This window comes from Gadus morhua, chromosome 3, assembly GCF_902167405.1.
Source record: "Gadus morhua chromosome 3, gadMor3.0, whole genome shotgun sequence".
Classification (NCBI taxonomy): Eukaryota; Metazoa; Chordata; class Actinopteri; order Gadiformes; family Gadidae; genus Gadus; species Gadus morhua.
Window position 1 is genome coordinate 17,727,376 of NC_044050.1, and position 13,991 is coordinate 17,741,366.

Here is a 13,991-nt window from a genome sequence, read left to right on the forward strand (position 1 = left end):
TTTGTCGTGGCATTATTGAAATTGTCAAACAGTTATGCTCAGTGTCTTTAATATGATTTTTAAAGTCAACTGAAAGAAAATCAACTGGCACTAACATTTACACATGGGTCAGTTGTGAGGTAAGAGGTCACTGCTAGAGTTGCATTAGGCTTGGCACTGGGCAAATACCCTCATAGGAAAAAAACTTAACTAACAATGACATGCTTTTTCTAGTGCAAATAGAAATACATTCCACTTTTGGTGAGATGTTCAAAATGGAGGACGTCATTAATTGATCCCTCATCTTGACATGATGTATAATTTGTAAGGACTATTTATTAGGAATGTCGTTGAAAAGGGTTGTTGAGTACAGAAGAAAAGGATCCTGTAGTTCTACACAAGCTCGGACACTTGTGGAAAACATTGATGCTGAAATTAAATAACCTAACAGAAGTATCTAGTAGGGCAGAAAATACCTTGGAAAAACTATTCACTTTAATAAAAAAAGAAAAAAGAATTAACCTTCATAGAAACAATACTGACAAACTAGTCGACACAACGGAGCTCGGGCCTTAAACGGCCTTGGTCGGAGCTCCTAGCTGGTTGTCATGGCGACGGCGGGGAGCCCCGCGGAGGCATCCTCGTTGTCTATCCGCGCTGACATTGAGATGCTGCTCTTGTGGAGCTGCACGGCCAGGCACACCCAGTCCCCGGTGCGGACCTCCAGGGAGGGCTGCAGCACCACGGCCGCCTGCTTCCAGTGGGAGTCCTGGCTGAGCGTGCTGACGCTCACCTCTGGGTCCAGGTGGATCTCGTACCAGAAGGGCACCGCCGTCACCCGGCCCGACGACGTGGCCCGCACCTGGGGAGACGGGACGGCCAACAGGGGCAGGGCTTGAGAAGGAGGTAGCACATTTCTCTCAGCGACGTAGATAACATTACAATGTTCTGCTCTCAAAATCAATGGGAAAATAAAGGATACATTTCAACTGCACAACGTAATATTAACGCCTGTATTATAATGTGCAATAAATACATTTTCAGAAAGTGATGTTTTAAAATATAATTAAACGCATGCTAATTAAAATAGCAATTTCTTATGAGGACCCCCCCAGTAAGTTGGAACAACAAAAAGGCAATATGTCAGCAGGCTCTAGCGTACCTTGACCTCTCTGTTTGTGTAGTTGGCGCTGGCTTTCATGAGATCCAGGACAAACAGCTCCACAGACTCACTGAGATGCCTGCAGTCCAGGGTGGAGAAGTCTAGAAACACATGGACTGGTACCTGAAGAGAAACAAAAGCAGACATTGTTAGGAAACATTGTGGAATTCACATCTGTTGAACAAGGAAAACAGCACTGAGATTAAAACGTATAATATACATTTAGTCGATTTGGAGGACAGTCCAATCAAAATGATTATTATATCTTTATTTCATTCATTATGTTTTTGTTTGACATTAGAAACATCACATACACCCTAGAGTTTCCAGATTTAATATGAGTTGATGAATATAAGTTGAAAGTATAATGTGGATAACAACCCACTCTCACCGCTTATAACACAATGGGGGGCTTAGAAAGCTACAGGCAGCGCAGTGAACATCCCATCGCCACTGTTAGCAGCAGAGAGAACAAAGACTGTCACCTCCTCCTTGTCACGGTGGTGAGGATCTCCGAGTGGCCCTGTTTGATGTGCTTGAGTTAATGTGTGCTGATAGATTCAGGTAGACGAGTTTTAAAGCCTGGGCCGCGTGTGACAACTAGGGCTTCAAAGAAGACATCTGGTGAAGTAGACTCAGACTGTTCCATGAGGTACATCCAGAAAATGAAGCCTAAATATGACACTGATGGAAAATGGCGGACATTAATTTAGTTTGTAGCCTAAATTGATCAACCTAAATTGTACTACTGTGGTAATATAATGTATAAAATCATTAATATACATTATATATTAATGATATTACACTTTCATACCCTTTCAAAATAATCTGATCCAAATCTTTGATCACAGTAAAAAAAAATATATATTTTAAGTTTTTAAATTATACTACACTCCCATAGAAAACCAACACGAGTCTCCTAGGGCTCGGATGTACGTGAATGATGCAAGTGTACAAACACTAGATCTGAGGAAAGCAACAGTGTGGAGGATAACATCAGGAACATGAGACGGAATACCAGACCAAAAGGGGCCGTACCAGACGAGCTTGATGGAGATTTTTCGCAACTCTCCATCAACTCGTCTTTTCCAATGGTGGTACCGAAAAGAACGAGTTCTGCAAAAGATTACCACACTTTCACTGAGGTTTGAAAGACTATATGCCGATGACCACAGTTATAGATTCCATGATGATTTATTTTTTTATGGGACTCCATGATATTAGACATACATTTACAGGGCCTTAAATGATGAGACTCATGGTGGTTGACCGGGAGTTGAGGGGAAATGAGTAGTAGTCGCTTTAACACAGATAGAAGTTGAGCCGTTGGTTTGGGTGTGTGTGGTGATACTCACAGTGAACTGGTTGATGAAGGGGGCGATGTTGAAGCCTAGCGTGGGCTCCTGTCCCTGGACGGCGCTCTCCAGCAACAGCGTGTCCGACTCCACCAGCATGCCGTACAGCACTATCCTCTCAGGAAACACACGTCCCCCTTCCTCCAGCAGACAACTGGGGGAGATCACACAAAGCACAAGGTTGCTCCGAATATGCTCCGACCACCATCAAACTCAAATCATATGACGCTTTTGACATGAACCAAGCAATCCTTAGCGGTGCTGTCTGCAGCCTCATTGGCTTCCAAGAAGATTTTATTTATTTTCTTTTAAACTTTTTTATTTATTTTTTTGGTTTAAAAATTGATATACAGCGTTTTTCAATAACACTGGTAACAGAGAATCTACAATGGTACTTTAAAAATGGTTCTTTACATCATCCCAGACGGGACATCCAGGGCCACACTCGCTCACCTGGCCAGTGAAGCCTTCTCCATCAGCCTCTGGCGTATGAGGCCGCACGTCTCCACGCAGTCCAGGACGATGGCGCTCCACAGCTTCTCCCGGGAGGGCCTCTTCAGCACCGCCGGGTCCTCCTCGTTCGCCTGGTTCAGCCAGAACTCCAGCCTCCGCTCGTGGACGCCGTTGGCCCCCGCCAGCCTCCGCAGGACGTCCTGGTGCTGGCTCTTCTCCACCGAGCTGTAGGCCTTGACGTGGCCGTGGCGCGCCGCCATCAGGGGCAGCAGCGAGAAGCCCTCCGACACGTCCAGGAAGTAGAGGAGGTCGTCGTTGGGGTCCTTGGCGGCGGCGGCGGCGGCGGTGCTGCTCGGGGAGGGGGTTGTTGTGCTGGTGGCAGTGGTGGGGTTCACAGGGCCGACGGCGCTGCTGTTCTCCTTGGCGAGCGCCAGGCCAGTCAACAGCGTGTCCAGCGCCTGGTTGAAGCTCTGGTGGTAGTGTCTGTTGTTGAGCAGGGCTATCTCGGAGCACTCCAGCACGCACGTCTCCCGGGGCGGGCTCTGGTGGGTCTGGAGGCCGGCGAGAGCGCTGCAGAGCTCCGACTCCGGGGTCGGGGTTGGGGTCGGCGTGGCAGCGGGGGTCGGAGCGGGAGCGGGAGCGGCAGTCGGCGTTGGGTTTGGGTTGGTGCCCGGCTGCTGGGTGTCGACGCTGAGGTGCGGATCGAGGCGGATCTCGTGGCCGTCCCTCACCACGGAAATGCTGCAGAGCCTCAGGAAGGAGTCTCGACAGGAGACGTCCACCACCAGCTGGTCTCCGGGTCTCAGGGCAACGCCTGTCGATCACAACACACAGGCTGTCGTTTGGAGTTCAGGAATAAATATATAAAAAAAACACTTTAATACAACAGAACATGAGATCATTTATAGACCGTTGAGGTAGGCACTATTGACAAACTTGTGTGCATAAATAATTGTTTGATACTGAAACATGATTGTGAAAATAATGACGTGCATGTTCATTTCACATACAGGATAGTGTGGCAAAATACCTAGACCTACCGACAATTCACTTTCAATATATTGCAGGTCATTTTGGATAGAAGCTCAACAGTAAATAGCAGAGAAAGAAGAGGGATGCGCGCCTAAAAGAGATTTGGGAGGACTGGAACTAGGGGGGGTGTGTGAGGATGAGGAGGAGCGAAGGGGGGAAGGGGGGGGGGGGGGGGCAGGATTCCTCGAGGAATAACATCTGTTCACGTCTTGATGCCGACGTGTCTCTTGTCAGGGGGTGTTCAGGGAAAATGCATATTTATTGCCTATAAGAATTTCATGAACACTAAAGAGTGTCACAGGCTATCGCGGCGCACACGTCGGCCCAGGAAACGGATGTCGCTGATCGGCGGGAAAAGGGGGTGGGGGCTCCCCAGATGCTGCCCCGGCCAATTAGTGGCGCCGTGACATGCGGCGACGCACCGCAAAGACGGAGCGCCCCGACTGGGAGCGGCGGGGCCTGCTCCTCCGTAAACACCGCAGGCTTTGGAACAACGCCGCGGCACCACCCGGTGAGATGACCTGATTGCTAAATCACATGTCTGTCTGCCAGGTTTACCGCAGCTGAAACCCACCCAAACACCAGGACCAGGATTATGTTGGGAATGGGTGGAATGCAAATATAGTTTATAGTTCATGATACAACAAAATAATAAAATCATGATATTTTGATTTTGGGTTAGATGGTGAATTATTTTATTATGTGGATTTTATTGGGGGGTAAATTATTAATTTATTAGATTAGATTTTTTTAACGCATTTCCCTAATTTCCAGTCTGGGATTAATTTATTTTAGTTTTACATGTTTATATGTATTTTTGTATATATTATATTTATGTTTAGTATTCATGAAGGGAAATATACGTTTAAATTGCCAAAATATGATGGAGTGAGTGACTTATGACCAAGACAAGATACCAACAACAATATCTCAACAAAAACAAACATGTCCATCAGTAATTAACCGAATAAACCGGTAATTCTGTTTTAATAGCGTGACATAGATGCCGTATGGCTGACAACGAAGGCATTTCAGTACATATACTGCCATCACCTGACAGATTTTGGAAATACACAAAACTTTCAATAGAAGATAAAATATGAACATTAAAATAGATAGAGTAGAATGGTCTTCTTATGACAAGACATCATATAGTCACTGAAAATATATATAATTAAAAGATAAATAATAATAAATGAACAACCAAGGAAATGGTGAGGCAACACAGAATGTGTACCATGCGTTTTGTGTCTGTAGATATATGTACAAATGTTCAGGACAGGCTAGTGGTTGAGGTGTTTCATTCCAAGCTGAAAGGTTCAGGGTTCAAACCCCATTGTACGCAGCCTCCTTATAGGCACCCTTGAACAAGTGGACCTACCCCTCCCTGCTATCAAATTACCTGCATCTGGATTCCTGCTCCTTAATAACCTGTATCTGGATTCCTGCTAATCAATGACCTATATAAGTCCCTTTGATTAAATCCGCAAAAGGACCATAATGATAATCATCGGTGAGTTTGCCTTACTGTTGGGGTTCTGGATGGGGTAGATGGCCTGCTCCCAGCAGGTGTCCTCCTGGGGCCCAGTGGAGAGGCTGCTCTCCTGGTCAAGGTGGAGCTGGAACCACACGGCGAGGGCATCCAGGTTCCCCTCCTGGGTGACGGGCAGGTGCAGCCGCTGCGTCTCTCTGGAGCTCAGCCCCTCCAGCTCCTGGTGGGTATATGAGGGCTAATATTAGAGATACGAGGCCCGGCTACATATAGCGCTGAATGTGCAGGTGTTTGATTCTCCCAAGCAACACCCAGGCCTCCGCAGATTTATATATGCATGTTTAAAAGGTGCTTGGATTGAACCAAATAGTAAACCGTGGTTGTACTTTATTTAGTGAGTCTGGGTGGTTAATCCACTCGACCTGATCCTGGCCTGTATTTTTTTAATCTTGTAGTTAAGTAAAGTTAGAACATGAGAATATTGTATTGTATTGAATCATAAAATGGCCGATATGTAATCAGAGATTAAGGAAACAAGTCGAAATTTCTCAGACAACAATGCTACACCAAGTTTTCTCTCAAACAAAAAAATTAATTGCAAATGTATACATTAGTTGATTCATTTAAAGTATAGGACTCGCCGTCGCTTGTCATTTCAAAATATAATATATATACATATTTGTATTATCATTAAATGTCTTTACATTTAAAAAAAGTCTGGGGAGGTGGGGATGGCGTTGACAACTCTCCAATACTAGCAATTTGGACTGCAGCACCCATTCAAAACAGTTGATGTCTATGTTACATATTGTTCCTTTAAGGAGCAGGAAAGAGTTAAGGATCTTGCTCAAGGATGCCTTCAAGGTTGGCGCCATTGGCCATTGATCCTGGCCCCTTTCACCTAAGTCACTACCCTAGCCCCTCTCCATGGGCTGTAGCCCACCGTGACGTTGTTGAAGTCTATGTCCAGGGCCCTGAAGGGCTCGGTGAGGGCAGTGTATCCTCCGGGGATCCTGCTCAGCCTCTCCGTGGTGTAGGGCTCCAAGGAGTCGTCGGCGTCCGCAGTGCAGCTCACTGGGCTGTGGAGCTGGCCCGCGGCCCCCAGGGACAGACCCCCGACCTCAGACACACACAGCCTGGTGGGAACATTGAACAGATGTAATATCCAGGTAACATGTGGCGCTGCTTCCAAAGGAACGGACTGTTTTCTTCAATGGAGGCCGTCTGATATGGGGAAAGGGATGGATCGTGAAAGGCATTTCAATAATAACTAAGTTCGGGAAAACAATTGAACTGACAAAATGACCTTGAATTGACAAGGATTATTAAGAAGTCAGTACTTTTACTACTGGTCAAGTTGTACTATTTTAAATACCATTAAACTATTGATCTCCGACGATTTTTGCAGACACTTTTATCCAAAGCAACTTAAGAGTGATTTTTCCTTTTTTGATACGTAATTAAAGAAGAGGTAGGATTAGACATCTTGCTCAAAGATGCCTACAGGTAGACCATGGAGAGTGGGCTTCAAATGCAGAAATTGACAACAACCTGACCACTACTTGTTGTATCTCTATGGATGAAGTAGGCCTTTATAAAAAAATAACTGAATCAGGAGGTATCATGTGACCTACCTATGGTGCCGGCGGATCTCTACACTCTCGACCGCCATGCCGAACACGGTGGCTCCGGCCGGAATGACCCGGCCTGTCTTTGAAGGTTCCAGGGACATCATGTCATCGGATATCTGCTTTTTATTGCGAAAGAATATATAGATGCACATTTCTTATCACTGCCTCTATATTATTTTATCTGGCCTACTATTCATGGAAATGTGCCATTTGTTTGTGGTTGATGACTCATAAGAAATGTTTTCGGCCACACAGTTCCGTTCATGATTACATGTCGAAATGTCAAATCACCTGTGGTGGCAGAAGCAGGTGGTGCCAGGCGTGGATGAGACTCTCTATGATGCCTTCTCCAAATAACCCTGCATCCACTGTCTCCGTCACAACTAAGGAAACCCTGCCAGCAGGGCAGAAACCATATCATATTAGTAAGAATATAGAGAAACCATATCATATTAGTAAGAAAATATATATTATATTTATACATAAAATGGAGCAATGGGGATTATTTGGTTGACATTTTATTCATGACAAATATTTCTATATTTTTTCCCGGGGCTGATTGCCAACATAGAACTAAACTAAATGCTTTGAAGATATTCCATGCGCTACCGAAAATAGACAAGATGATTACCCCCCTTTTCAAAAGCACACACCTTAAAAGGAACAAAGTACAACAATATATCTATACATATAATTTAATACATACATTGAATATGCTGTTAGTACCTGTGTGGGATGTCTTTAGGCACCTCCATGTCCATAGATTTCTTATGAAGGATGTTGATTCCTCCTTTCATCCCATTCGCCGTCACCACCTCACAGGCCAGTTCATACATGGTCTTGGACAGTTCACAGGCAAACACCTCTGCAGCTCCTGCCTTCTTTGCACACATGCTGAATGTAATGTAAACAGAAAATGAAAGGGAGTGAAAGGGGAGAACAGGGCAAAGGTCATGGGCATTCCCAAATGTGCATGTAGTATGACATGATTTTGATGTGCAACACAAATATTAATTTAGAAGGGGTTAGAGCTAGCAAGGATGCAAACTGCATTCACTGGGGTTTAAATCTAGGAGCCTTCAGCTGAACACCTTAACCACTTTCCGTATCTACCAATAACAGACAAATACATGTACAGCATGACATAACCACATCTAAACTGCAATAAATACACCGTACTTCAACCTATCAAGCAGACAGCAGATTACTATGTACAAAGTAGAAGACACACCAATGCAAACATCAACAAAACAACAGACCACTGTCATAGACAAACCAGGCGACAAACAAGTTATTATGAAGATGTCTCACCCCAGGATCCCTGTGCCAGTACCTATGTCTAGTACAGTGTTACAGCCCCTCTCCACCGCCTTCTGAATGGCTTGCTGATACTTCTGGTTCCTCCCGCGGTCGTTGAGCATCAGGAAGTGCCAGCGCTCGACCAGCCAGTTAGCCACGCGGTAGAAGTTCTCCCTCGCTTCGGGATAGTCCGGCTTCAGCTTGAGGGCCTTGTGGAAATGACCGGCAGCCTCATCCCGGAAACCCATTCTAAAACACAAAAAGGGGATAGCTTTTTATTAAAAAAACAACAATCTATAAACAAACAGAAATAGAATGTTAATACAAAAACAACTTTGACTACAAAGAGTAATAACACTAATTTGATAAACATAGGAATCGTGCAATCTACTAAAAATGTGTATCATTGAGTCGTTCGACCTAACTTTTATCCAAAATGATTTCACAGAATTGAATTTATAAATGTACTGCATTGATGTAAATTAGGAACATACCTGAAGAGGTGCTCACCCATGCTGTTCAAGATAACCTCATCGGCAGGAAAGAGCTCCAGAGCTTGTTCGAAACAGTTAAAGAGATCCTGAACGCGCCCCACAGAGTCCAGCTCGTCGGCCCATTTGAACAGAGTGAATCTGAACGACTCCTGTGAGATCAGGGCATGGTTCTCGAGTTAGAGATATGATATATGATATAGATATAGATATCGATATATTATATTATTGGGCACAGAAAGCTTACAACTTCATATCATTACAACATTTGAAGAACAATATCACGTACGAAAAGTTTATGACAGATAAAAGGTAGTCGAGTGTGCTTTTGAATTTACCCTTGCAAAGTCCTTAAGCATAGGGGCAAGGTTGAGGACCAGGAGGTAGTGGACAAAGGCAGTCCCATAGTCTTGGTTAAACAAGCACTGTTGGGCACTCTCTAGGGACCGAGAAACCAGCTCGTTTCTGGCGGGATCCTCTCTTGGTTGCCGTCGGGTCCTCCTACCCCGCTTTGGTCTAGTGCTGGCATTGGGCATTCCTGAAATTTGCGTTGACATCTCAACATTAACGACATGAAAGATCGCACAAGACAGTGCAACATAGTGAAAATAACATGCATTTATTGATTGATATATCACAATCAATATAACTATATCACTAACAATATCGATGTGTCAATGCAATGGTCTCCACATGTGGTGCGTGCACACTACATTGTACCGGTTTATTTCCTTACCGTGTGTTAGTTAGACCATCAACGGGAAACTAAAAAATACCTGACCGAATGAGTTTTTCGAACAGTGATAAATGGAAGGTTTTCAGTTGTTAAGATAAGTAGCGCCTTCCAATTGTCAAGCCTAAAGTATTATCATCAAACCACATTAGCATCGTTGTTAGCTATAGCTAGCTGTCTTGCACATTTTCTACAAACACTGCAAGCGAGGAGAGGAAATCATCCAGATGTTGAGGTTAAATCCACCTTAAACGTGAGGCTTGAAGAGTTGACATTTGTTGATTAAAAAAAAATTGTACATCTGCTTAATGCCTGATGAAAATACAAGTGTCCACACACTAAGCAGCCCTGACCGAAACATCAACCCGCACTTGTGTTCCACCATGAGTAAGTTCGTCAATAAAATAAGTTGTGATTGTATTTGTACATCTTCATTGCCTTCTTTTGTAATGTTGTCATTTGTGTATACATAAAATATTGAACAGAATTAACATTGCCCTTTGTGTAATACCTGAACAGTGCAGGTCTTCTGCACCAATATGAATACTGTGGACCAATGAAAAACCAGTGCACGTGGGAGGAGCAGAAGTTTTGCTACACTCGGACGCGCCCACTCGTGTCAGAGAGTTTTATGATCTGTCACTTTGGTACTATGTGGATTTCATGTTTGCACTGGAGGACACCTCCTCGGATAGACTAGGGTACTGATTTTGACAGCGGTCTTTTATTGCTCAATGATAAGTAGTTGAAACTTTCAACCTTTTCGAAAAACTATTCATTTTTCCCACCGTTTTTTTCCTTTTACCGCGTATTAGAAAACGAAAGAACTGCACCCATGCGCCTGAGTCCAAAGTTACCGTGCTAGCCAACGCTAGCTACTTACTTCAAAAAGCTATGCTTTGCCAAACTAAACTGGGATTTAAAGGTCAACTCTCAGGTAGCATAGCTTTCCTTTCGCTTATCCTTTAAGGGAACAGTGCATATTTTCACCTGGTACCTTCGCTAGCAGCATTCTGCTAGCAATATTTCAAAGAAATGGGATTACACCCTCTGGAATTCAGTGAATGCTATCTGGACAGCCCAGGCTTCAGGGAGAAAATCAAGTCACACGAAGCAGAGTTGGAGAAGACCAACCGTTTTATCAAAGAACTCTACAAGGATGGAAAGAATCTTATCAATGCCACAAAGCGTAAGTTTGCTTCTTTTCTCTTCACATATAAGGGTCTATCATCTTTAAATCCATGTTCTTTATTTGCCTTCAGTGGGGTTGGGCTTATCATTCAGGTGCGCTATGAAGTCAGACATCCCTCTGTTTACTATACGTTGTTCAGGTATTTATGGGCCTGGCCGACTAGGGTGCCCCATGCAGTCCCTGCACCCCCTACAGTACACTGTGTTATTGTTTGTGTTGGGTACTTTCATCAGGAAAATAATTAAACTAACTAAGTTTGATTTACTATTATATGTTCTCTCCCAAGGTAGAGCTCATTCACAGCTACACTCACTCTAATACCAGAATTTTTTCACTTGTTACGAAGACCCTGACCTCTTGTCTCAAGTTGAGATCATATATGAAATCCCTCTAAAGAAGGGAGGATCTTTTTTATTATCCGTCTTTTCTGTTGCTTGAACAAGAGGGCCTCATTTCTGTCACAAGTGATAGATTATCATACGACTATTGACTATTATTGTGCTGAATTTAGTTGTGCCTCTATGACCCATGCTAGATATAATGAGTCCGACCTCATGATAGAATGCAAGCAACCCTCAATGTTGTTTGACTAAATATTGGCTTTTCTTCCACACATTAAGATGCAATTGGAAGTCAAAGGAAGTGTGAAAAAAGCTGAATTCCCTTTTGATTGCTATTCTATCTCTCACCTCTCTTATTGTGCCAGGAAGATGACATGTATCTTTCATGACCTGCCCCCCCCCCCGTTCCCCTGCCAGGGATGTCCCATGGCGGAAAGCCCTTGGCCTAGGAGGAAATGTGCACACAAGGCCTCAGACCTAGTGCTGTGCCATGGAAGTGCCCACTTGAAGAGTGCAGAGGATGTGCTCCTGTTTTAGTGGGTTTCCTCTAGAGAAACCCTCCTCCTCTTTAGTCTGTCCTTCATCGGCAATCCCATAATAGTCCTCCCTGATTGAAGCTCATCAGGAGTATAACAGTTAATCTGACCTATTCAGCAAAGGACCTTTTCTTCATTGTTATAAACAAGGTCAAACCAAACCATCTAAGTTTCTATGTGTGATTCATCAACCGCATCACAATAGTAACACGTTAGATTAGTGTTGAAGAACAATTTACAGCCAGCGACTTACTTCTTTGTTCAGATCCAGGTAGCTGAACTGAACATGAAGTCTATTTACATTAAGTTTCTGAAAGGGGGCATCTAGAGTTTGCTATTTTACCCATCTGGACTTCTTCTGGTTGACTTTGCTTTACGGATTCAAGTGTTCTCGTTTGCACTGTTTGTTCAATCAGATAGTTAAAACAGCCATGTGAAAGTCTGTCCCTGGCAGGTACATTTTGTGAAGGCCTGCCAGGATTAACAGTGGCTGGCTGCTTCTCCCTGTAATCACATTAGTGATTCTGCCAAGGTGCGACAATACACTCATTCATTAGAGCGGCATTAGCAGAGATAGACATGATGTCATATGGGTGGAACGCATCTTCCTCTCTGACTCAAGATAGGCTACTTTTACCTACCTTAACTTGTCATCCCATCATAGCTCCTTTATCAGCAATTTATTTAAGTCTGATCTTCCACCTTCCCTTATCCTGGCCGACTGTATAGCACATTCCATCTTGATTTCCTCCATCTTTATTGACATTGTTCTTTACTTTAAGTACAAGATTGATTAGGTTGCATAATTCGTGGCATCCTGTCACATGTACCAATTTGTGTTCTGTATGGGATGGCTGGATGGGTATTATTACTGCTTGGCAACAAGTATCCAAAGCCCAAGAGTCCATGAAATCAAGAGGAACCATAGAGAGACAGAGATTGCCAGGGCCTCTGGAGAGGAAAAACTGTGGAAGTTGTGTGAGATTCTGAATGGAAATGATGGGCGAGTGGAACAGGAAGGACTCAGGAAAGGCATGGCATGTAAATATTGACTGCAATTTTAAGGTTCAGGTCATAGTGAGAACCTGACCGACGTGGCTAATCAGATAGAAACGTGTAGAAATCATAATAAACAGCGGGCCGAACAGGGGCCAATGAATACATTGTGCACAGGGTGGATAGTACACCCCAGAGGATCTTCAACAAACTAGGTTTGACCTACAGATGCCTTTTTTGAATTTTGTGTGCGTTCGTCTTTGTGTCTCTGCATTTTCATGTGTGTGTTATGTATGCATGTGCTAAAACTTCTAAAAGACAGACTAATTGTTTAAAATAACAATTAATCTAGCAAGCAAAACATTGTGCTTCTGCACCTTTTAGGTCAATACAATAAGAAAATAACAATGAAAAAAGTGTCTTACTTATTTTGGGTTGTATTACTTATTTGCGGTCTATTACCGCCATTATTCACGTAATCTAGTTGAGCAGAGTTCCATTTTGCACGCTAGTTTTATTTCTCTCTCAGACGGGACATTAAGGAAGTACTTTGCTGCTGTCAGCACTGATTATTAATGTCCTGTTTATTTTCCGAATGCAAGCTGGTCCACCCTGTCCAGTGATTAAGCTGTAGTACAACAGGAAGTGTGTCCATGCTGTAGATAGAGGTCACTTTGTTTATTGTCATAGAAGCCATCAATCCAATCACTTTCTAATTTGTAGTAATAGTTGATGTATGGGAAGACTGTAGAATCGTAGTGAACATTATTTTTTATTGCTGACATCATTCATAGTAAACCTAGCTATGAGTATTATACTTTGATCTGCTGTAGAAACTATATGCTTTATCTTGGTGATTCTCTTCTCCTTTCCCGAATAGGGACACTACAGTTTCTCTCAGTTAGGTAATTTTCCCGGTTTGCCGCTGTTTCTCAAGGCTTGGCTCATAAAAAAAGATTAGTTTGAGGAGGGGTCTCCATGAGTCATACTTGTGAGGCCAGCAGAAAGGTTTCTCTGGTTTCAGTACGGAAACTAGCCAAGTTTGACAGCTCCCAGGTTTTCACCAAAATACCTTGCTTTAAAAGGCAAAAAAATAGGGGGAAGATTCTGCTTGGCCCCCTGTGCCCCTGTATTTGGTATTTATTTAATTATATTGCTGGAATAGCGCGGCAGTTATCATTTTAATCTTTAAATGCAAACCTTACATCTGACACAGTTGTTATTGTTTGAAATAATAATCTTTTATTGAGGTCAGTGTTTGGAATTCACACCCAACTTTTTGCAGTGGCTTTTGCAAAC

General features: G+C 43.5%; 2 protein-coding genes across 6 annotated transcripts in view; one reads left to right on the forward strand and one right to left on the reverse strand.

The window, feature by feature from the left end:
- Positions 1–32: 32 nt before the first annotated feature.
- Positions 33–10,005, reverse strand: prmt9 (protein arginine methyltransferase 9). Of its 3 annotated transcripts, none has more exons than XM_030351515.1 (13): positions 9,631–10,005; positions 9,233–9,432; positions 8,898–9,046; positions 8,416–8,652; positions 7,831–7,998; positions 7,396–7,498; positions 7,108–7,220; positions 6,417–6,609; positions 5,510–5,693; positions 2,950–3,763; positions 2,497–2,650; positions 1,142–1,264; positions 33–841 (listed from the first exon to the last, which is right to left on the reverse strand). In XM_030351515.1, exons 2-13 carry the CDS (start codon positions 9,428–9,430, stop codon positions 575–577), a joined length of 2,703 nt encoding a protein of 900 aa, XP_030207375.1. In that variant the 5' UTR covers positions 9,431–9,432; positions 9,631–10,005; the 3' UTR covers positions 33–574. The 3 variants fall into 3 exon arrangements, with proteins under 3 accessions (XP_030207375.1, XP_030207372.1, XP_030207374.1); XM_030351512.1 differs by having other exon boundaries at positions 7,108–7,223; XM_030351514.1 differs by having other exon boundaries at positions 7,108–7,223; positions 9,874–9,992.
- Positions 10,006–10,248: 243 nt separating this feature from the next.
- arhgap10 (Rho GTPase activating protein 10) overlaps positions 10,249–13,991 on the forward strand; it is a 44,248-nt gene continuing 40,505 nt past the window's right edge. For all 3 annotated transcript variants that reach the window (XM_030351306.1, XM_030351307.1, XM_030351309.1), the window contains exon 1: positions 10,249–10,816. In XM_030351306.1, the coding sequence (XP_030207166.1) occupies positions 10,663–10,816 (154 nt within the window). In that variant the 5' untranslated portion in view covers positions 10,249–10,662. The remainder of the gene's footprint in view (positions 10,817–13,991) is intronic.

What these genes read in the sequence shown, in the direction of transcription:
- prmt9 (XM_030351512.1), bottom strand. Translation starts at nt 9,430, where the DNA reads ATGCCCAATGCCAGCACTAGACCAAAGCGGGGTAGGAGGACCCGACGG. An exon ending in CCTAAAGACATCCCACACAG is followed by an intron (nt 7,499 to 7,830) that starts GTACTAACAGCA and finishes CCCTGCTGGCAG; the next exon opens with GGTTTCCTTAGTTGTGACGG. An exon ending in TAGACTTCAACAACGTCACG is followed by an intron (nt 5,694 to 6,416) that starts GTGGGCTACAGC and finishes TATACCCACCAG; the next exon opens with GAGCTGGAGGGGCTGAGCTC.